Consider the following 21841-nt stretch of genomic DNA (forward strand, 5'->3'; position numbering starts at 1 on the left):
ACCACCACCACCTTGAAGGCAACTAAGGACGGGCAATAAAAGCTGTCCAGCTCGAGATTCCCACATCCCACAAGTTACTTAATTTAAAACAAAACTTAAGAATTTTGGTTTAGAGTTGCATCTTAGATTGTTGACCTGGGATTTATGGTAGTTGACGTCAGTCTTTTTTTTTTAGTTAAAGTCAGAAATAATGAATTTAGACTTTGAATCATTCTGGTAAGCCTTGGAAGATGCAAATTTTAACTTGTGTATTACCTTCAGGATGATACATTATTAATGCACTTATAAGTAGCTGCTATATTCTGAACTTTGGACTGATAGCAAGCCAAAGTCACAATTTGCTTTTTTTTTTTGGAATAGATGTTGGCCCGACAATGAACTTGATTTGCTAAATCAGAGCATCTATACTGTGTGCTGCATTGCCACATCAAATCTTTTGTAGTCACTAATATACTTGTACAGTTTAAGTCTCTGCTATGTTTGTCTTTACTGATCAGGTGGATGCTATTAAATGGCCAAAGATATTTTTAGGCCAATTTCCAAAGTCTGAGAGGTTGAAGCTGGCGCCCTAGTTGAAAGTAAAAGTGAAAGGAAGGAAAGGTGCTTGGCCAAATCTGGCAAATTTTTAAAATAGAAGGAAAAGTTTTATATAATGACACTCCTAATATCCGGCTCTCAGCATTGAACCTTTACCGGGCAGCATGGTGGCTCAGTGGTTAGCACTGCTGCCTCACAGCGCCGGTACCCAGGTTCAGTTCCAGCCTGTGGCAACTGACTGTGTGGAGTTTGCACATTCTCCCCATGTCTGTGTGGGTTTCCTCCGGGTGCTCCGGTTTCCTCCCACAGTCCAAAGATATGCAGGTTAGGTGAATTGGCTATTCTAAATTACCCATGGTGTTAGGTGCATTAGTCAGAGGGAAATGGGTCTGGGTGGGTTACTCTTTGGAGGGTCGGTGTGGACTTGTTGGGCCTAAGGGCCTGTTTCCACACTAATCCAATCTAATCTAATTTCGCAGTGTGCAAGTTACTTTGGTTGCTTTGTCTCAACATTACCACTAAACTAGCTGTTTGATTTTGATTTGGGATTGAATGTTTGTCAGGATACCAAGAGTACACTTCAGGTTCGCTTTTAACAGTCCCACCACAGATGGGAGCAGATGGGACCTTAATGAGTCATAAAATATTGTTAAAGCTCGCTCGGCTTTCTTACTAAAAACGAGAGAACAAGAAAAAATGTATTGCTTCTCACCACGTGGCGGGGGAGCCCAGCAATCCCAGGTGTGTGCTTATACACTAGACAGTGCTGCAAGCACTCTTCCATGTGATTACGCAAGCCAAGGCTTTTTATACCTCTTTTAACAAAAAAAAGAGGCATTTCTTGTAGTTTCATGTGCAACTGCTCCCAATTTAGTTACTTCTGGGATATATTGGGGCAGGACTACTGCTGGGACATGATGGGACAAGCTTTTGGTCATATGCACTCATTATCTTGCTGTTCTTGTTTCTTTATTTTCTTTGCTGAAAATGTGTTGCTGGAAAAGCGCAGCAGGTCAGGCAGCATCCAAGGAGCAGGAGAATTGATGTTTCAGGCATGAGCCCTTCTTCAGGAAGCCTGAAGAAGGGCTCATGCCCGAAACGTCGACTCTCCTGCTCCTTGGATGCTGCCTGACCTCCTGTGCTTTTCCAGCAACACATTTTCAGTTCTGATCTCCAGCATCTGCAGTCCTTACTTTCTCCTCTTTATTTTCTTTGTTTACTTAACCATGTCCAAGCTGACCACACCCTGCCCCATCACCATTTTGTTTAACATATCAGTTATCGGTTTCAAGCAAGCTAAAATGTACCATTCTTACATTCCCCCCCTTTGATTATTCCATAATAACATTTCTAGCTGACAACCTTTGTGATAATACCATGCAAACATTTAAGCAGAAATATAACCCCTACAAACAACAGAATAATAGAGGTGTTATGACTGATCATGCACCAGAAATTGCCCAATAAATTAAAAGGCCACCATCCCACAGAAGGGCCCTCCTGCATTCCTTCAAAGTAGGTTTTTATGGTCTCCCTGTCTTGGATCACATTGTAATACGAGTCGGTGATATTAATAATGCACATGTTACTAATCACCTTACATATGTCACCCTCCTTAGCCAACAGGTAATCTAGGGCATAATGGTTCTGTAAGGCAAAGATTCGCAATTCCCTGAGTTCCTTATTCATGCTATCGAGGGCCTTGGCAGTGGCGTTTCCTAGGATGGTGAGGCCACAGATTAGAAAGTTTCTGTTCTTGGCGGCTATCACTCCTGCTGACTTGCCAAGACTGAGGGTACCTAGGAAACCATCCTCTTTTGAGGACCCAAAGGTCTTAGGATCCCTCCACTGCTCACAAAATTCTTCTAAGACAGATCAGGACGAAAGTCTATGAGGGACTTTGATATTATAAGGACAGGGAATGGTTACCAATCTGATGGTACCAATAGCAAATCAGGTGGGGAGCTTCCTAACAGTGGTAGCACAGGTACCACTGAACATGATCACATCCACTTGTCAGTTGGTAACAAGTGGAATTTCTAGGCAATTTTGCCCGAGAATAACCCTCCTCGAGCCAATCATCTGTAGATGACCATTCCTCATTGGGATTATGATTTTTGACGAGGAAAGACCAGTTTCTAACCTTGATGTGAGTCCCATTTCCATCGCCAGAGTGCCTCGAGTGAAGTTTACACACTGGGACTTGGTACAGGAACAATGATATCGTTTGCCACTTAAGTCGCAGCGGTGTTGGAAGCAGTGCTTCAGCACATGAGATATTGTGGGGTACAATTACCATTCCACACATCCGTCCCTTTCTGTCGTGGCACATATGGTAACTAGTGGTATTGACAAGTGGGATTGGGACACCTGTTTGTTTGGTTTCTCCACTTCACCTGGGACCTTGGCATATGTACTAACTCCCTAGAAACCTCATTTTTCCCCTACGACAAATTAGGTTACCCACTTTCTCAGGTGTCTCTGAAGGTGTCTGACTCCACATGGGGCTTTCCCTACCAGGTGGTCTTCCAGGCATCCTCCTGACATTTGTCTTTGGTACTGTTGGAGACTTTGAGGGTGCGGAGCTGGCCCCTGGTTAGTGATCAAACGGGGGTAGCAACTAACATTGAGGCGGTTGAGTGTGATAGGGGATAACCTACTACCTTCCCCTCCCGTGAATTTTAAGATCGGTGCGCCAGAATAAATTATCTCGCAGACCCACAACAGAAGATCTTAGAAAAGATACAAGGAGCAAGACAAGCATGGTTAAAGTCAGTCCTTGGTGGTCGTAGTTCTTCTAGTCATCTGTGGTGGTGGGACTGGACCCACTGCTCCATTAATCTGATAGATGAGTCCAGTTGGACAGCACTTCAACCTTCACAGCAGTGGGAGAAGTGAGCAGAACTTGGGATGGTCCTTTCCACTGTGGCTCTAACTACTTCTGTCCCCCGTTTAGTATTAAGACCAGGTCTCCTGTGGTGAGGGTAGGCACTTCCCCCAGTCTGTAGTTACCCTTCTGGGCTTCCCGAACCTGGAAATGTACAGCTAAAAGAGATTTTGTTAAAGATTGAGCACATGTTGTCAGTTTCTCATTCATTGCATGTAGATCAAAAGTGATCTCTGGGCTTCGCATGGCTTCCCATGGCGTCCTTAGAGGCCTGCTGTATATCAATTCTGCTGGATTCAGTTTAGTTGTAGAGTGCGGAGTGACCCTTATTTCAAAAAGGATTGGGGTAAGACCTTTAACGACTTTAGACCAATCTCGTCAGCCGGTTTTGCTAATTTTGTTTTGGACCCCATTAGCTCTTTCCATTACACCCACTGCCTGCGGGTACTGTACACAGTGGAACTGCTGTCTGATATTAAAGTGTTCACACTGTTCCTTATTTATCTTGGCCACAAAATGGGGGCCATTATCAGAACTGATGATTTCAGGAAGACCGAAACTCCGAATGCAGTCCCGTAGCAGAATCATAATGGTGATTTCCGCAATCTCGTCCCTGTTGGTCTGTGCTTCGACCCACCGGCTAAAAACATCAATGATAACCAAACAATATTTGTAACAGTGCACAGGTGGTAGTTCTATGAAAACGAGCTGAATACATTGAAAAGGCTGTTGCGGAAACAGCGTTTTCCCTCCTGGACTTGGCACCGATTTTCCTGGGTTGTGCTTGTCACGTGCAGAAAGACGCCACAATTTCACCAGTTTCCTTATTCATGTTTGGGTGCCACCAGGTTGGGTTACATAATTTTACCATTCTCCCCCTTACCCATGGGAGTTAACGAGTTGACCTAATTGAGCACGGTTAGGAGGGAGGAATCACGTACACAAACTTTACTGTTTGGGGTTAGCCAAAGACCTGTTGCACAGTCATTGGTAAGCCCTGCTTGTTGCCCTGTAATCTCTTTACCTTCACTATTGGGCAGAGCTGCAGTGTTGTAAAGTTAAGGATGCTGTGTTAATAAGGAGGTGCTGTCATTGCGCTCCCTGCCGGGCGAACTTACCCACCAGTCTATTTCCGTGAGAGATATCTGATTTCCCCGGGATCCTCATCGTCAGAATTTAAAAACAGTGCAGCCATACCCGACAGGTCGTCCGGACATTTTAAGCCTTTAACCTTATCCTTTTTGAGTTCCAGCCAGTCGGAGAGCTCACTCAGGTTTCTGATCTGGTTTTGATTCCTATCATAGAGTCAGACTCAGATGAACAGCCATGCCAATCACACTCTGCTTTTAAAACTTTCCGTTTCTTTTACTCCCCCGTCATTGTACATAACCCTGTCCCTCTTACATGCATTATCTTGCCAACTCTTAATTTTCATTTCGTCCTACCTTCTCTTGGCCTCCTGGTTCCAGTCCTTAATCGATCCCTTCCATTTATCACTCGCCTTTTTATCCCATATTTTCTTTTCAGCTTCTTTGATTGCAGCTACATTCCAGGCACCCCCTTCTGGCCATTTATCAGTGCCCAGATATTTAGTCGACTGTGCTCTCAATACTCGATAGTCTTTTTTCCCTTTTCCAAATTCTATTCATACATGTGGTGTACTGGGGAATCCCCATCACTCTTGTCTAGGCGTTGTCCCATCTTTGAGGAGAAAGTGAGGACTGCAGATGCTGGAGATCAGAGCTGAAAATGTGTTGCTGGAAAAGCGCAGCAGGTCAGGCAGCATCCAAGGAACAGGAGAATCGACGTTTCGGGCCTGAAGAAGGGCTTATGCCTGAAACGTCGATTCTCCTGTTCCTTGGATGCTGCTTGACCTGCTGTGCTTTTCCAGCAACACATTTTCAGCGTTGTCCCATCTTTTAAAAGATTAGATGAATTTACACCTAAATCTCAAAGAATTTACACAGCCTCAAGTATCAGTCAGAGCTTGTTTCAGAGTATGTCCTCCGAACAGATTAGTTTGTAGTTTTTCCTAATTCTTTTGTCCTCCTAAAGTAATCCTATAACAAGACTTCTATCTTTTGGCTGTTAGTCGTCCACCCACAACCGACCCGAAAGAAATCTGTCTGACCCGATTTTTTTCTGAACAAGTCATCCACCCATGACAAATCCCTAAGGGGCCACCATATTCCTGTAAATTAACACCAAAACTTTTTCCTACCTTAAGTCTAGTCCTTCTTTCACCTCATTCTCTCATGGATCCCAGTGGGGAGCCAGATCAACCTCGAGCGAGGGACCACAGCATTTCCAAGAGTCGTTTACCAGAGTCCGAACACAAGGGATTCGGTTGTGCACTCTTTACTCCTGAGTTCACCACAGTCACTTGCACTTCTTCGAGGAGTTGTTCCTGCAATGGATCCTGGACGAGCCCCCAAAATGTTAAAGCTTGCTTGGCTTTCCTACTAAAAACAAGAGAACGAGAAAAAATTAAAGCATTAAAAGTCCTTTACTGATTGCTTCTCACCACGTGATGGGGAGCCCAGCAATCCAGAGTGTGCTTACATACTAGGCAGTGCTGCAAGCACTCTCCCGGGTGAGTACACAAGCCAAGGCTTTTTATACTTTTTTTTTGAGGGGGGGGAAAAATAGTTTCCTGCAGTTTCATATGCCACTGCCTCCAATTCAGTTACTTCTGGGATATGTTGGGGCAGGACTACTGCTGGGACATGTTGGAACAAGCCTTTGGTCATGTGCACTTGTTATCTTGATGCTCTTTGTTTCTTTACTTTCTTTGTTTACACGTGGCCATGTCCACACCCTGCTCTGACACCATTTTGTTTAACATATCAATTATATCAGTTTCAAGCAAGCTGAAATGTATCATTCTTACAATATAGCACCTTCAATTGTGGGGGACTCCCTTTAGAACTGCATTAATCTGCCAGGTAAAATTATGTATTCAAGATGTTGGAGTGTGATTTGAGCGCTCGACCTTTGAGAGAGTTGTTACCACTGAGTCAAGCTTGGCACGGAAACAGTTATATCAAGTGCAATGAAAAAGAACAGGTTGTGGGATTTACTCCTGTGTGCAGGGGATTGTTTCTATCTATGACTCTGAACTGAAGCAGACAGGGAAACTCAACATGCATAGTTTTTGTGTAAAATGATTTTTACTAGATGTTTTCCTTCATTTTTTTAATCAAGGATTGATAAGAATCAGAATCCCTATAGATTGTCCATCAATTCCACACCGATGCTCTGAAGAGCATCCTGCCCAGATCCACCCCCTACTCCATCTTTGACTTAAATACATACTGACTTGGTCTCTACAGCCCTCTGCAGCAATAAGTTTTATAAATGAATTAGTGTCTGAAGAATTTCCTCCTCATCTCCACTGTAAAATGGTCATCCCTTCACTGGGAGACTGAGCCCTTAGGCCATAGTGTCTCCTGTTGAAAGCACTTCTGTCCATACTATCCAGGCCCCTCCAGAATTCTATAAATTTCAATCAGATCCCCCTCCAAATCCTTCCAAAATCCAAGAATAGACCTAGAGTTGTCAACTGCTTGTACAACAAGGCCTTCGTCCCTGGGATCATTCTTGTAAATCTCCTTTGGACCACATCCACTACTAGTACATTCTTACTTAGATACAGCGCCCAAAATTGCCCTCAATATTCCAAATGTGGTCTGACCAGAGCCTCCTACAGTCTCAGCACCTCTGCTGTTTGTATTCTAGTCATAGTCAGAGTCATACAGATGTACAGCATGGAAACAGACCCTTCGGTCCAAAAAATGCTATCATTGCATTTGACTTCTCAACTGCCAACTGAACCTGCACGTTAATCTTGAACTAGACTCCTAAGTCCTCTGCTTCAGAATTCCGAAACCTTTCCCCATTTAGAAAATAGTCTGTGTGCCTCTGCTCTTCCTAGAGTGCATAACCTCACATTTTCCCACGTTGTATTCCATCTGCTAATCCTTTGCCCACTTAGGAAGTTTACATCCTTGTGTGGCCTCCAAGCTTCCTCAACATCTGTCCATTCACCGATCTTTGTGCCATCTGCAAACTTAACAACAATGCCTTAGTTGCTTAGTCCAGATCGTTAATGTATAATGTGAACAGTTGTGGTTCCAGCACAGCTGTGGAACTCCACTAGTCACCAGCTGTCATCCAAAAAAGACCTGTCTGCCAGTCAGCTAATCCTCCATTCATGCCAGCATCTTGCCCCTAATACCACTTTCTCTTATTTTACTTAGCAGCACCTTGTCAAATGCCTTTTGGAAATCCAAATATATCACATCCACTGGCTCTCCTTTCCCTAACTTGTTGCTTCCTCAAAGAATTTGAACAGGATTTGTCAGACATGACCTCCCTTTGATAAAACTGAGACTCAGCCCTATGTTACACCATCCCGTCCCTCCTTCCAAGTACTTTGCAATCTCATCCTTAACAATGGACTGAGGTCAGGTTAATCAGTATTAACCACCTTCCTATATTCTGCCTCCTACATTTTCTTAAAACAGGGGTTTTGCATTAGCCATTTTCTGATCTCTTAGGACTCTCCTGACTCCAGTGATCCCTGAAAGATCACCACTAATGCCTCCACAATCTCCCCCAGCTGTCTCCTTCAGAACCTGGGTGTGGTCCATCTTGTCCTGCTGATTTATTCACCTTTGGACTTTTCTGCTTTTCCAGCACTTTTCCTTAGTGCTGGCCACCTCATTCACCTTTTCTTCCCCAACCCAACTCTCTAGTATGCTGCTGGCATCTTTCGCTATGAAATCTGATGCAATGTACAAAGCTACTAGAGTTTGAATAAGGTTTGTGATAGAAACAAGGAGCTTTGCCATTGGATTTTGTTTTCCTAATAAGTCATGATGACTTTGGGTGTTGCGATGTGAGCTGAGGTTAAATTGTGGGATTCTAAAATTTGATGAACCAGTCAAGATATTGTGTAATGTAATTTTAGAAAACTGGGAATATGCTTGAATAATTTGTCATAAATGTGTATTCTGGCTGTGGGATCTGTGTAAGGAAAAGTTATCCATCAAGCCTTGTAATTCACTCAATTCAAAGTCCTTTGTATATGGTGTGTTTGGTGATTCCAATAAATAGCAGTCGTAATGTCTGTTTGCCAGGAAATTTCAGAATCAGAATATTTTCAGAAATCTTGCAGTTCGTAAATGAAATTTAGGATCTACTGTGTAATGTTTTCCATTTTGAGCAAGGCTTATTTGTGATTCCATTTCACTGGTACTTACAAGGGCTTTCTGCCTGTGATTTCTAAATGTGTGCTTCCTGTAGTGCCGTTTCTCCTTGCACATGCCTGATTGCACAGTAACCTAGTGTTTTGCAAATTAAAGCATGCTGGTTATTTTGTGTTGGCTGAATACAAAAGCTGTATAATAACTTGAACCAAAGGGTGTTTGCCAATTATGTTATCTGCAAAATCTCCACCTTGAATAATGGGATTTTTAATATTCATTATTTCTTCAGGTTTTGGAAACTTGCAGCATCACAATTTCTTCTATTAATAATAGTAATAATTTACAAACTTCATTCACCATTTCTATTTTTGTCCTTCTCCCTCTAGAGCCTACCATTTCAGAAAATTCAACATAGTATAACTGCAGAGGACCATCAACCAGCACCAGACACTTGTGTTCTGAGTATGGTTGTAGGGCAGCTAAAGGTGAGCAGGAATTTTGGAATTACCTATGTTGTTCAATTTAGTAACTTAAACAATCTTGTCAGTAGCAAACTAGATGTTTGAAATTGTTAAATGCTTGATCAGTTAAAATGTCCTTTTATTTTCTGTTTCATTTTACTGTTAAAATTAGTAGTTGCATTTATTTAAACAGTTAAAGGGCAGAGAAATGGATTAGGCTATTGAACCTTGCTGGCATCTTCTGTCATTTCAATTTGACCATGGCTGATCTGTATCTCATGAATTTACCCACCTTTCTTGTTCTGTAATCCTTAATAGCATTTCCCAATAAAAATCTTAAACTGTCTGGGTTGGGAGAAAGTCTCCACGTTTGCAATACTCTTTTTCATAAAGTCTTTCTTGACCTGACCAAATCCTTTAATTGTCCATCAGATTTTCCATTCAAAGAAATACAAGCCTAGCCTATTCAATCTGTCCTCTTATCATAGCTCCAGTACCTGATGAATCTACAGTGCAGTCTTCCAAGATCGATCATAAAATTGCCATGTTGCAGAAGGAGGCCAGTCAAGCTAGGGTCTGCATTGGAGTTCAGTGAGCATAATGACTTGGTACCAATCTCTTGTCTTGCACATTTTTCGATTCAAAGAATCATTGAATGTCTAACTCTCCCTCCATTCCACTTCCAGGCAGCACACTCTAAACTAAAACTAGTAGTTTTATAGGGTTTTTTTGGTGTATCATATTTGCTGCGTTTGCAAATCGATTTTCATCTGTGCCATCTTCTTGATTCTTTTACAACCAGAAATTTATCTCCATGTATCCATCCAGACATCTCATAATTTTGCAAACTTCTATTAAATATCTTCTTAGTTTTCTCTCTACAGAAGTCCTGTTCTCTCCATTCAATTCTCAAGTGAAGTTGCTTATCCCTAGAATCATTTTTGTAAATCTCTTCGGTAATCCCTCTAAAATCATCCTATCTTGTGCCTAAAACTGTACTCTGTACTCCAGCTGAGGTCGAATTAGTGTCTTGTACTCTGTCCCTATATATAATGTCCAAGATGCTGTATGTTTTAACTGCTATCTTTAATCATATATGCTCTACTCCTGAACCCCTGATGATTTTTAAAATTTGCACCTGGACATCATGTCTAGGCCAGCATTTATTGCCCATCCCTAATTGCCTAGAGGGCAGTTAAGAGTCAACCACATGCTGTGGGTCTGGAGTCTCACACGTAAGGCCAGATCAGGAAAAGATGGCAGATTTCCTTCCCTAATGGAATCTGTGAACTAGATGAGTTGTTTTTTTCAGACAACTAACCATGGTCTTATGATCCTCATTAGACCCTTAATTCCAGGCTCTTTGTTGAATTTAAATCCCACCCTCTGCCATGGCAGGATTTAAACCCAGGTCCCCAGAACATTAGCTGAGTTTCTGGATTAATATTCTAGTGATAACACCATTAGGCTTTAAATCCCCCAATGTGCCCCATATTTTGTCTGTCCATGTTCTTATCAAAATGCATCATCGTTTTTCATATTGAACCCCATCTTCCAAACTTCTGCTCACTCCATCAACTTGCCTCTGTCTTCTGCATGATTTACAAATGCTTCCAAGTTTTGCGAACATTTTTAAATTGTCCCCTGCATGTCAAGGTCTAGATCACTTTTCTATATATAATAGGTTACAATTCCAAACAGTGGGAGACTCCACTACAAACTTTCATCCAGTGTGAAAACCATTGACCATTATTGTCTCCTATCAGCCAGCCAGTTTTGGACTCTCCTTACTACTCTCTTGTTTAACTCCATGAGCTATATTTTCACTGTTATGTGACACTGTATTGAGTGCCTTTTGATGTCCATGTTCAGCACATCAGCAGCATCCTCATCGACCTTTTTCTGTTACCTCTTCAAAAGAAAACTCTAGCAAATTAGTTAAATGTGATTTCTGCCAGAAATCCATACTGGCTTTCCTAAACAGTCCAGCATTTTCTTGTGATTCCTAATTCTATCCAGATAATTGCTCCTAGAAGCTTCCCCACCAGGAAGTTAATGCGTTTGCAATTTCCATTCTTGCTTGCTTGCTTCAGTTTTTGGCGTATCTCAGTTGGTCCTGCTACATTTGTCATGCAGCTTAGTGAACACTTCCTCCATCAATTTTTAACATTTCTGGTGACGCAGCTTCTTCCTCGGTCATCATAGCCTTGATTCAAGACAGATGCAAAGCTTCTTTTATTTACCTCTTTTTGGAATGTGGACATTGCTGGTTGGTCCAGCATTTATCACTTACCCCCCAAGTGCCCTAGAAAAGATGTTGATAACATTCACTTAACATCCAGCCATGCCCTTCTTCTCCATGTGTTAATCCCCCTTTAGTCTCTCATTAGTTCTACACCATCTTTTCGCTATCAATTTACAATTGAAATGCATATAGAAGATTTTAGGATTCCCTCTTGCGTCAATCACCAGTCTTATCTCAAACCCACTTAGTTCTCTTTCACCTCCCCTTTTAACCTTCTGTATTCTTCTTGGTTCTTGATTTCTTTTCTACCTGACACACTCGCGTACTTTAACTACTTTTAATTTCTATATTCTTTTTCATCCAAGGGCACTTACATTAGATTGGGTCCCCTTTTTCTTTTTGAGGGAATATACCTTGATTGTATTTGAATGCTTTCCATTGTTCACTTGTAGTTTTATCCATCAACGTCTGGTTTGTTTATTTGGCCCAGCCTTATACTTGTCTATTGAGTCAACTCTCTTCCAATTGATTATTCTTACACTTGATTGCCTATTGTCCTTTTTTGTTATCATAAACCTAATGATGCAATGGTCACTCCTAAATCTATCCCCAGACATTCAATCTACTTAGCCATCTCATTTCTGACAACCAGATTGTGTTTTAAAGGCACTGTTTAACAATTTTTTTAAAAATTCAACAGTATCTCATTATGGCAAAACTGGAAAAAGTTAGGAATTGGTTCAGCATCTCAATTGGAGTTAATTCAATTACTAAATAGTTGAATTCTTTGTTTGAGTATCCATTTAATGTGACTTTTTATCAAAATCCTTCATGTAACTGGCTCTGTGTCTTTGGTGTAAAACTGCTGATTAGGAATGCAGACTCTGTCAGAAACTATATAGCAGCCCATTAGCTACCATTGAGCAATTTTAAATTGTTAATGCACTATTCTTGCTGGTAATTGTGTTAGCTAGCAAGGACTTTCATGAGATGTGAGCATTGTTGGCAAGGCCAACATTTGTCCTAGTCCTCCTTGAACTGAGTGGCTTGTTAGACCATTTCACAAGTCAGTTGAGTCCAACACATGTTTTGGATTTGAAGTAACATGTAAGTACCCCATCCTTAAGGAACATTAGTGAACTAGATGTTTTTTTCTAACAGTCTATGGTAACTTCATGCTTTCAATTCCGTGTATTTTTGTTTTGAATTCAAGTTCTGCATGTGGTGGGGTTTGACCTTTTCTCCAGGTTATTAACAATACCACTATATCACTTAATCTGAATGGTAAATGTAAGTTTTAACATACAATGAATTGTACAGTTGAGCAGTATCTCTTTGAAATGATAAAATACCCAAGCTGGGTTGTTTAGATGGAGGGATATGGGCTGGGTGCTAGCAGGTAGGACTAGATTGGGTTGGAATATCTGGTCAGCATGGTCTGGTTGGACCGAAGGGTCTGTTTCCATGCTGTACATCTGTGATTCTACGACTCTATAAGATTGGTTAATAAGCTACTTATTAATTTCTGTAGAAAGGTGTTTTTTGTGACTCCCAAGTCCCCCTTTCTCATTTTTTCTTGCTGCATGGAATCGTATCAGCCCTTCATTTGGAGTTATTTCAGAAACACTTTCAATGTAAGGTTCTCATTGCAAATGGTGGGAGGTGGTGGTGTTATGGTGATGTCACTGCACTAATTTAGCATCCCAAATTAATTATCTGGGGACATAGGTTTGAATCCCACCAAGGCAGATGTTGAAATTTCCATGGAATAAAATCTAAAGCTAATGGCAAATGTGCAATTACTGTTTGTGGTAAATTCCCATCTGGTTCATTTATGTTCTTTCAGAAAGGGACTCCAGATCCTTACCCGATTTAACCTACAAGGGACTCCAGATCCATAACAGTTGATATTTAACTGTCCTTTTGAAATGGCCTAGCAAGTAACTCTATCACAATGCTAAAGTCTAAACAAAGAAAAAAACTGTATGCCCCACCTGACATGAGTCTGTGCCTGAAATGACAACATCCGTAGTAATGCTGCAAAGTCATCCTTGCCAACATCTGATGGCTTGTTCCAGAATAGTGAGAATTGTCCCACAAATCAGTTCAGCAACAGATACTTTCAGAATCTAACCTTTATAATAACCCAGGCATCGCTTTCCTGGATATATCCTATCCGAAAATTCTCTCTAACTTTTTTCTGATTCCCTGACTTCAGCGTGTGTGGCAGCATCTTCAGAAACTGGAAGTATGTGCTGTGATCAGTGTGGTGTGAGCAGAACCTTTGGAGAAGCTGCTTGTGCAGATTCGAGGCAACATTGGCTTTGACCCACTGGATATACCTGCCAGATGGGTGACACACTGGTATACAGTTGATGGGAGTTACCCTAGAAGTCCTGAAAGTTCACTTTGGCAGACATAAAGTCTCATGGCATTGAGTCAAACAAAAACAGCAAAAATCTGCTGATGACAAGCTATCAACTGAGAGGCAAATGGATGAGGAGAGTACAGGAGATGAATTAGAAATAGTTGAGGGCCCTGCCACGAATAGTGGGGGAGGAGGGAATCCTTAGTTGAGGAAGGAAGAGGTCATGTTGCAGAGACAGTGGAAGCTGAGCAGATTCAACAAAGAGTCATAAAGTCATACAGCCATACAGCACAGAAACCAATCCTTCATCCAACCCGTCCATGCTGACCAGGTTCCCAAGCTAAACTGGTCCTGTTTGTCTGCATTTGGCCCATTTTCCCTCTAAACCTTTCCTATTCAAGAAACTGGAAGGATGAAATAAAATCCTTGCAGAAAGCAGGGTGACAGGATGGATAGTTAAGGTTGTTAATTCCCAATGGGAATCGATTGGTTTACTATGGATATTGGTGGACAGCCTATCCTCAGCAGTGGAAATGTGAAATTAAGGATGGAAGTGAAGAATCTGAAATGGACCAGATGAAGGTTAGAGGATGGACGTTGGAAGCAAAAACATTGAATTTTTCTAAGGACTAACATAAGCACTGATCACATTGTTAGTGTATTGGAGAAAGAACTGTGGGTGTATTCTCTGTAACTGGCTGAAACAAGAAAAGTTCTACATCCTCCAAAGAGACAGACATGACTGGGCCCCATGCAAGTACCCATAGCCACACCTTTGCCCTGGAGAAAGTCAGACGACTTAAAGGTAAAAGTTGTTCAATATGAGAACAAGCTTAATCAGGTGAAGGAGGATAGTGCTGGATGGCGATTGTTCTGGCCTCAAGGAAGAAGTGATGAGCCTTCAGAAAATCATGGAGAATGGATGTGTAGGGAGATGACAATATGGTGAGGAAGGGATTGCGACAGCCAGAAATGTGTAAATTGTGGAACCAACATTGGTCAGACGAATTGTGAATTTAAGTGGGAAGAAACTAAATAAGGAGTGAATAGTAGAGTCAAGATACGCAGAAATAAATTCAGAGGAGTGGGAACAAGCTTAAATGCTGGACTTGCCAGGATATTTGTGGATTTTAGGAAGGAGGTAGAAATGAGCTGTGTATAGTTGGGGGACTGAGGTTGGAAGCTTTGGAAGGGAGATCTTGAGAGAAAGAGGTCTGTGACAGCACTAGAAACCAAACCTTGATATTCAATGTTTGAGTCACGATTGTGGGAGAATATCTGAGAGTTGGCACTCCACCTCTGTCAGTTTGAGGTGGGCATGCCAGATGACAACTGCACCACCTTTTATCGACGAGGTTGATAGCAAGGTCAGGATTGGACTTGAGGGAGTGGAGTGCAGCAAGTTCAGTGAGAGGCTAGAATGGGTGAGGGGAGCAGAGAAATTAAGGCAGTTGATGATGTCATGTTGGTAGTTCTTAATGAAGAGATCAAGTATAGGTGGAGAGTTCAGGTGGAGGGTGATTATTGGAGGTGGGTTAAAGGGTCACTGGTGTGGGACGAGGACTCTTGCCCAAAGAAGTGGGCACAGAGGCAAAGGTGACAAAGAATTCAATAATATCTTTTGGCTGAAATTATTTGAACTGGGGCTGTAAATGAATAAAACTACTTCCTTTTAAGAACTGAGCATCCGAAAGGGGAATATTTAGCAAGAGATAGTGTGGTGAGAAGGAATGGAGTCAGAAAGGAGGAAGAATCCAAAGGGGTTTCATACCTGAGCTTGTCTTAACACCTGAAAGAAAGACTGTTTCTGTTTATAGATTCAAATGAGATGGTGAATGAAATGGAACTATGCACCAGGAAATTTTAATGTGCATGTGGTGGTGCATGGCACAGTGTGGGTCTCAATGCAGCAGGAGCAGCTATCTGAGGAGCATATGTGTTTGAGATGTTTATAATCTTGGGTGGATTTGAAATATGGATTCATGCAGGATAAGACTGAGCAGGAGATGTTGACTGGGGAAGGAGATCTGGTTGTAAAAGTGTATAAAACAAGGAAAGAAAGCAATTAAGGTTAAAAGGTCAAAATTAAAACAAATTTCACCGGAGAGAAGAGCAGAACTACCTAGAGGTTGGCATTCAATGAAAAGCAGCAAATAAAAATAAAATACTGCAGATGCTGGAGAAACTTGGCAGGCTTGGCAGTATCTGTGGAGAGGCAAACAGTGTTTTGAATCTGATATGACTCTTAATAGAAAAGAGCTGTAAAGTGGTAGCTTTTATGTTGACAGGCGAAAAGACTTGTATTCCTTAATACCTGAAAGAAAGAGAAAGAGTTGAGTGGCTGTTTTTGATACCAAGGCAACATTTTACTGAGTGGCACTAAGGAACCCTAACAAACTGCAGTCAGTGAAAATCAAAAGAGAAAACACTGGTTAAGATTATTCCCAATACAAAGGAAGATGGTTCTAGTTGAAGGTAAATCATTCAGCCTCAGAATGTCATTACAGCAGTTCCTCAGGCTGCTGCCTTGTCCCAGCCAGTTGCTTCATCAATGACCTTCCTTTCATTATAAGGTCAGTTGGGATATTGTGCAGTCAACTCTGAATGTTCAGAACCATTTGTGACATTGCAGAAACTGACATTGTGTCGATGTGCTCAAAACATGGACAACCTCCAAGCTTATCTAATAAGTGGAAAGTAATATTTGCACCATTCAAATGCCAGGCAATGGCTACATCCAAAAGGAAAGAATCTAGCCATCACCCCTTGGCATTCAAAGGTATTACCATTGTCAAATCCCCTACATCAACATTCTGGGCATTACCATTGATGAGGCACAGAACTAGACTAACTATACAGATATTGTGGCTACAAGAACAAGTCACATTAGGAATCCTGTGGTAAGTAACTTAACTTGTGTCTCCCAAATGCCTGTCTCTGAACTACAAAGCTGATGGTATACTCTGCATTTGCCTGCTCCAATGACACCATGCAGAACAAAATGACCTTCTCTTATCTGCCTCCAACTCAAGTACCTTATTGGAACAGCATATTGTTAAAATTACACCAACTTAATTTCAAAACCACACCGTTTCTGACGTCTTGAATTTTTACTCTTCTGGCTGAAGATCTCCCTCTGTCTTTTTAACTGTGAATGTTTCGTATGAAAAGGTACCTTTGATAGTGTTCCTAATTTCATGGGTCTCTTTCAATTGCAGTTGCTTTGTGTCCAATTTTCAAAATGCCTACATTTTTATCCCCAACATCAGATTGTCTCATTAGTTCAATGTTGGCAAAACAATAAATTCAAACACAGTTGGGTTTTACCATCCTGGGGCATAATTTAATCTGGTTCAATTCAAATTGCCAAAACAGCAACCAACTCGTATCCATTTCACAGCCAAATATTACATTTTTTTCAATTTCTCAGTACACTGAGACCACCATAGTCATATCACAGGTGCATGTAAAAAGCTCAGTTTACGAGAGCATTCACACTCAAAGGTACAGTACACGCTTGCAACTTCATAACAGTATTAAATCCTAGCCAGCTAGCAACACCTACATCCTAAGAATTTAAAAATCTGCAGAGGAGAGAGAACATCTGACATAAAAGATGCATTGATTTTATTTTATCAGTTCATTTCTGGTGACAATAACTTTGCTTCTTGACAGTATTTGAGATTTGAAACCAGATTGATGGGAAATAAAGGTAAAACCAATCATCTAAAATGAGTACTAACAAGTTCTAATAAGCAGTCAACTGCCATCTTAAGGTGAAAAGTTTTGCATTAAAATGTAGTGTACTTTTATTTCTATACTCAAATGTATTTTTGTACATTGTATCTTTCTGCTGTCTGTGCAGCTGTCGTAAGAGAAGAAAAAAATGTGTTTTATGGTCTCTGCTATACCAGGAGAACTGTTGAGACAGGCAATGAGAGCTCTCCTACTCTTCAATATGATCATGAGATCCTTTGTTCACCTGAGGGGGCAGATGGGACTTCTGTGAAAGTCTCATCTAAATTACAAACATGGCTTGGGGATGGGCAGGGCTGGCAGCTTAATGTTCCAGGATGCAAATCCTACAGGAAGGATAGAAAGGGGGGTGGGTGGCCTTTTTGATAAGGGATAGCATTACTGCTGTGCTGAGGGAGGAAAGTCCCAGAAACGCATCTAGGGAAGTTATTTGGGTGGAACTGAGAAATAAGAAAGGGATGATCACCTTTTTGGGATTGTATTATAGACCCCCTCCAATAGTCAGGAAATTGAGAAACAAACTTGTAAGGAGATCTCAGCTATCTGTAAGATAATAGGGTGGTTTGGTAGGGGATTTTAACTTTGCAAACATAGATTGGGACTGCCATAGTGTTAAGAGTTTAGATGGAGAGGAATTTGTGTGTACAAGAAAATTTTCTGATTCAGTCTGTGGATGTAAAACTTGACCTACTGTTGAGGAAATAAGGCAGGGCAGGTGACTGAGGTGTCAGTGGATGAGCACTTTGGGGCCAGTGACCATAATTCTATTAGATATAAAATAATGATGGAAAAGGATAGACCAGATCTAAAAGTTGAAGTTCTAAATTGGAGAAAGGCTAATTTTGACAGTATTGGGCAAGAACTTTCAAAAGCTGATTGGGGGCAGATGTTCGCAGGTAAAGGGACGGCTGGAAAACAGGAAGCCTTCAGAAATGAGAAAACGAGAATCCAGAGAGTATAGTTCTGTCAGGGTGAAAGGAAAGGCTGATAGGTATAGGGAATGCTGGATGACTAAAGAAATTGAGGGCTTGGTTAAGAAAAAGGAGGAAGCATATGTAAAGTATAGACAGGATAGATCAAGTGAATCCTTAGAGTATAAAGGAAGTAGGAGGAAAGAGAGAAATGAGGAGGGAAAAAAGGGAACATGAGATAACTTTGGCAAATAGAATTAAGGAGAATCCAAAGGTTTTTTTACAAATATATTAAGGACAAAAGAGTAACGAGGGAGAGAATACGGCCCCTCAAAGATCAGCAAGGTGACCTTTGTGGGGAGTGGCAGAAAATGGGAGAGATACTAAATGAGTATTTTGCATCAGTCTTTACTGTGGAAGAGGATATGGAAGACATAGACTGTAGGGAGATAGGTGGTGACATCTTGCAAAAATGTCCATAATACAGAGGAGGAAGTGCTGAATGTCTTGAAACGCATAAAAGTGGATAAATCCCCAGGACCTGATCAGGTGCACCCTAGAACTCTGTGGGAAGCTAGAGAAGTGATTGCTGGGCCTCTTGCTGAGATATTTTTAGCATCGATCGTCACAGGTGAGGTGCTGGAAGACTGGAAGTTGGCTAATGTGCCACTGTTTGAGAAGAGTGGTAGGACAAGCCAAGGAACTATAGACCAGTGAGCCTGACGTCGGTGGTGGGCAAATTGTTGGAGGGAATCCTGAGGGACAGGATGTACATGTATTTGGAAAGGCAAGGACTGATTAGGGATACTCAACATGGTTTTGTGCGTGGGAAATCATATCTCTCAAACTTGATTGAGTTTTTTGAAGAAGTAACAAAGAAGATTGATGAGGGCAGAGCAGTAGATGTGATCTATGTGGACTTCAGTAAGGTTTGACAAGGTTCCCCATGGGAGACTGATTAGCAAGGTTAGATCTCATGGAATACAGGGAGAACTAGCCATTTGGATACAGAACTGGCTCAAAGTTAGGAGACAGAGGATGGTGGTGGAGGGTTGTTTTTCAGACTGGAGGCCTGTGACCAGTGGAGCGCCAGAAGGATCGGTGCTGGGTCCTCAACTTTTTGTCATTTACATAAATGATTTGGATGCGAGCATAAGAGGGACAGTTAGTAAGTTTGCAGATGACACCAAAATTGAAGGTGTTGTGGACAGCGAAGGAGGTTCTCGCTAGATTACAACAGGATCTTGACCAGATGGGCCAATGGGCTGAAAAGTGGCAGATGGAGTTTAATTCAGATAAATGTGAGGTGCTGCATTTTGGGAAAGCAGATCTTAGCAGAACTTCTATACCTTATTGGTAAGGTCCTAGGGAGTGTTGTTGAACAAAGAGACCTTGGAGTGCAGGTTCATAGCTCCTTAAAAGTGGAGCCGCAAGTAGATAGGATAGTGAAGAAGGCGTTTGGTATGCTTTCCTTTATTGGTCAGAGTATTGAGTACAGGAGTTGGGAGGTCATGTTGCTGCTGTACAGGACATTGGTTAGGCCACTGTTGGAATATTGCATGCAATTCTGGTCTCCTTCCTATCGGAAAGATGTTGTGAAACTTGAAAGGGTTCAGAAAAGATTTACAAGGATTTTGCCAGGGTTGGAGGATTTGAGCTACAGGGAGAGGCTGAACAGGCAGGGGCTGTTTTCCCTGGAGCGTCAGAGGCTTACAAAATTGAGTGGCATGGATAGGGTAAATAGGCAAAGTCTTCCCCCTGGGATGGGGGAGTCCAGAACTAGAGGGCATATGTTTAGGGTGAGAGGGGAAAGATATAAAAGAGATCTACGGGGCAACTTTTTGAGTGGTAAGTGTATGGAATGAACTGCCAGAGGAAGTGGTGGAGGCTGGTACAATTGCAACATTTTAAGAGGCATTTGGATCGGTATATGAATAGCAAGGGTTTAGTGGGATATGGGCCGCGTGCTGGCAGGTGGGACTAGATTGGGTTGGGCTATCTGGTCAGCATGGATGGGTTGGACCAAAGGGTCTGTTTCCATGCTGTACATCTCTGACTCTAAACGACGCATTGCATAACAGCATAGTACTATACCAGAGTTTGAGTTTGGACCTGGTGCACTAAAGTAATGCATATATCTACCAGATTTTAATATCTTTGAACAGATTGATTAAAACATATTTATTACATACCTTGAGAACGGGTGGGACATGAGCCAGATGGTCCAGAGGCAGGGGCCCTACTACTGCACTTGCCTGATCTTACTACTTCTGTACAGCACTCTATTTATCTTTTTTGTTGCAGTTTGTAACCTCTATTAATTAGAATCTTCTGTTTCTCTTATAGGTGGATGATGACCCGGTGATGGGTTTTCATCAGTTATTCCTTCTGAAAAATGATAATGATAAGTGGATCTGCACAAATGACATGTTCAGATTGGCTTTGCATAACTTTTGCTAGGCTTGTTTTACAACTCTAGTCCATACTTCAATCAGCTGGTTGTCTTTAGTCTGATAGTGAAAGTGTATTCATATGGGTGCTTTTTGGTACAGGACCAATATAATGACCTGAATTGCTTAACAAAAATGGTTGCGGTATTTGCCTACGAGATTTCCCATCTGTTCAGCATTCAAAGGTCAGATGCATGATCAGTGTTTACTTATCCAGTGACTGAAAATGTCAATGTTTCAAGTTCTGTAAATGGTTTCCATAAATGTCAACTTTTTCATGAAATATTTGAATTTTGAACTTGTTAGATATATAAAAATTTATTCTGACTTTATTATATGAAGAATTTTTGAAAAAAAAATAAAATTAGTCAAACTAAGCCATAATCAAAATGAAAACTGATGTGACCATTTTATTCAACACATGGTATTGGACAACAAAGTCTAATACCATTTTAAAGGTAACACTGGTGAATGCCTTTAGTGGCATCTTTTAATATTTAAACATTGTTAGAAGTGGAGCTGTGACAAGTGCAGTTTTGGAAGGACCTTTGGTTACCACTAATAAGTTGATAGTGCGGCGCTGGGAAAATGACTGAACGGTCCTGCCTGAAATGTTGATCTTGATCCTGATCCTCAGATGCTGCCTGACCTGGGCTTTTTTTCCAATTCCACACTTTATCAACTCTGTCTCTAGTATCTGTAGTCCTCACTATCTCAACTATAACCAGTCAAACAATCACTTGACTACAGTGAATGAGGGACTAAATCAAGACTTTCTAAAGGCATTTTTAAATGGCTTTTAAAATTAAAAGTTTAAGTGAATCGGAAATTAGCAGCAGTATAGCGTTGATGAGCAGCACTGATTTTTAAAAATGGGGAAGGAAAAGTGAAACTGGGGTGAGAGATTGTAATCCAAAGCTGAGGACCATCAAATAGTCACTAAATGCAAAATGATGAAACTAACTGAGCTTGGCAGATAAATTACTGGAAAGAGAACACACATTTTTGAGTTAAAA

At 41.3% G+C, this 21841-nt stretch overlaps 1 protein-coding gene across 5 annotated transcripts in view; it reads left to right on the forward strand.

Annotated features, from left to right (window-relative positions):
- LOC122564279 (nuclear transport factor 2-like) overlaps window positions 1–21841 on the forward strand; it is a 50978-nt gene that overhangs the window by 11866 nt on the left and 17271 nt on the right. For 3 of the 5 annotated variants that reach the window (XM_043718958.2, XM_043718957.2, XM_087978464.1), the window contains exons 4-6: window positions 9021–9119; window positions 9584–9703; window positions 20722–21202. In XM_043718958.2, the coding sequence (XP_043574893.2) occupies window positions 9021–9119; window positions 9584–9703; window positions 20722–20835 (333 nt within the window). In that variant the 3' untranslated portion in view covers window positions 20836–21202. Of the gene's footprint in view, window positions 1–9020; window positions 9120–9583; window positions 9704–20721; window positions 21203–21841 lie in introns of those variants that run through there. The other 2 variants (XM_043718959.2, XM_043718956.2) reach the window with 2 other exon arrangements.

This window comes from Chiloscyllium plagiosum, unplaced genomic scaffold (assembly GCF_037043375.1).
Source record: "Chiloscyllium plagiosum isolate Xiang-an unplaced genomic scaffold, Cpla_swu_hap1 HiC_scaffold_34, whole genome shotgun sequence".
Classification (NCBI taxonomy): domain Eukaryota; kingdom Metazoa; phylum Chordata; class Chondrichthyes; order Orectolobiformes; family Hemiscylliidae; genus Chiloscyllium; species Chiloscyllium plagiosum.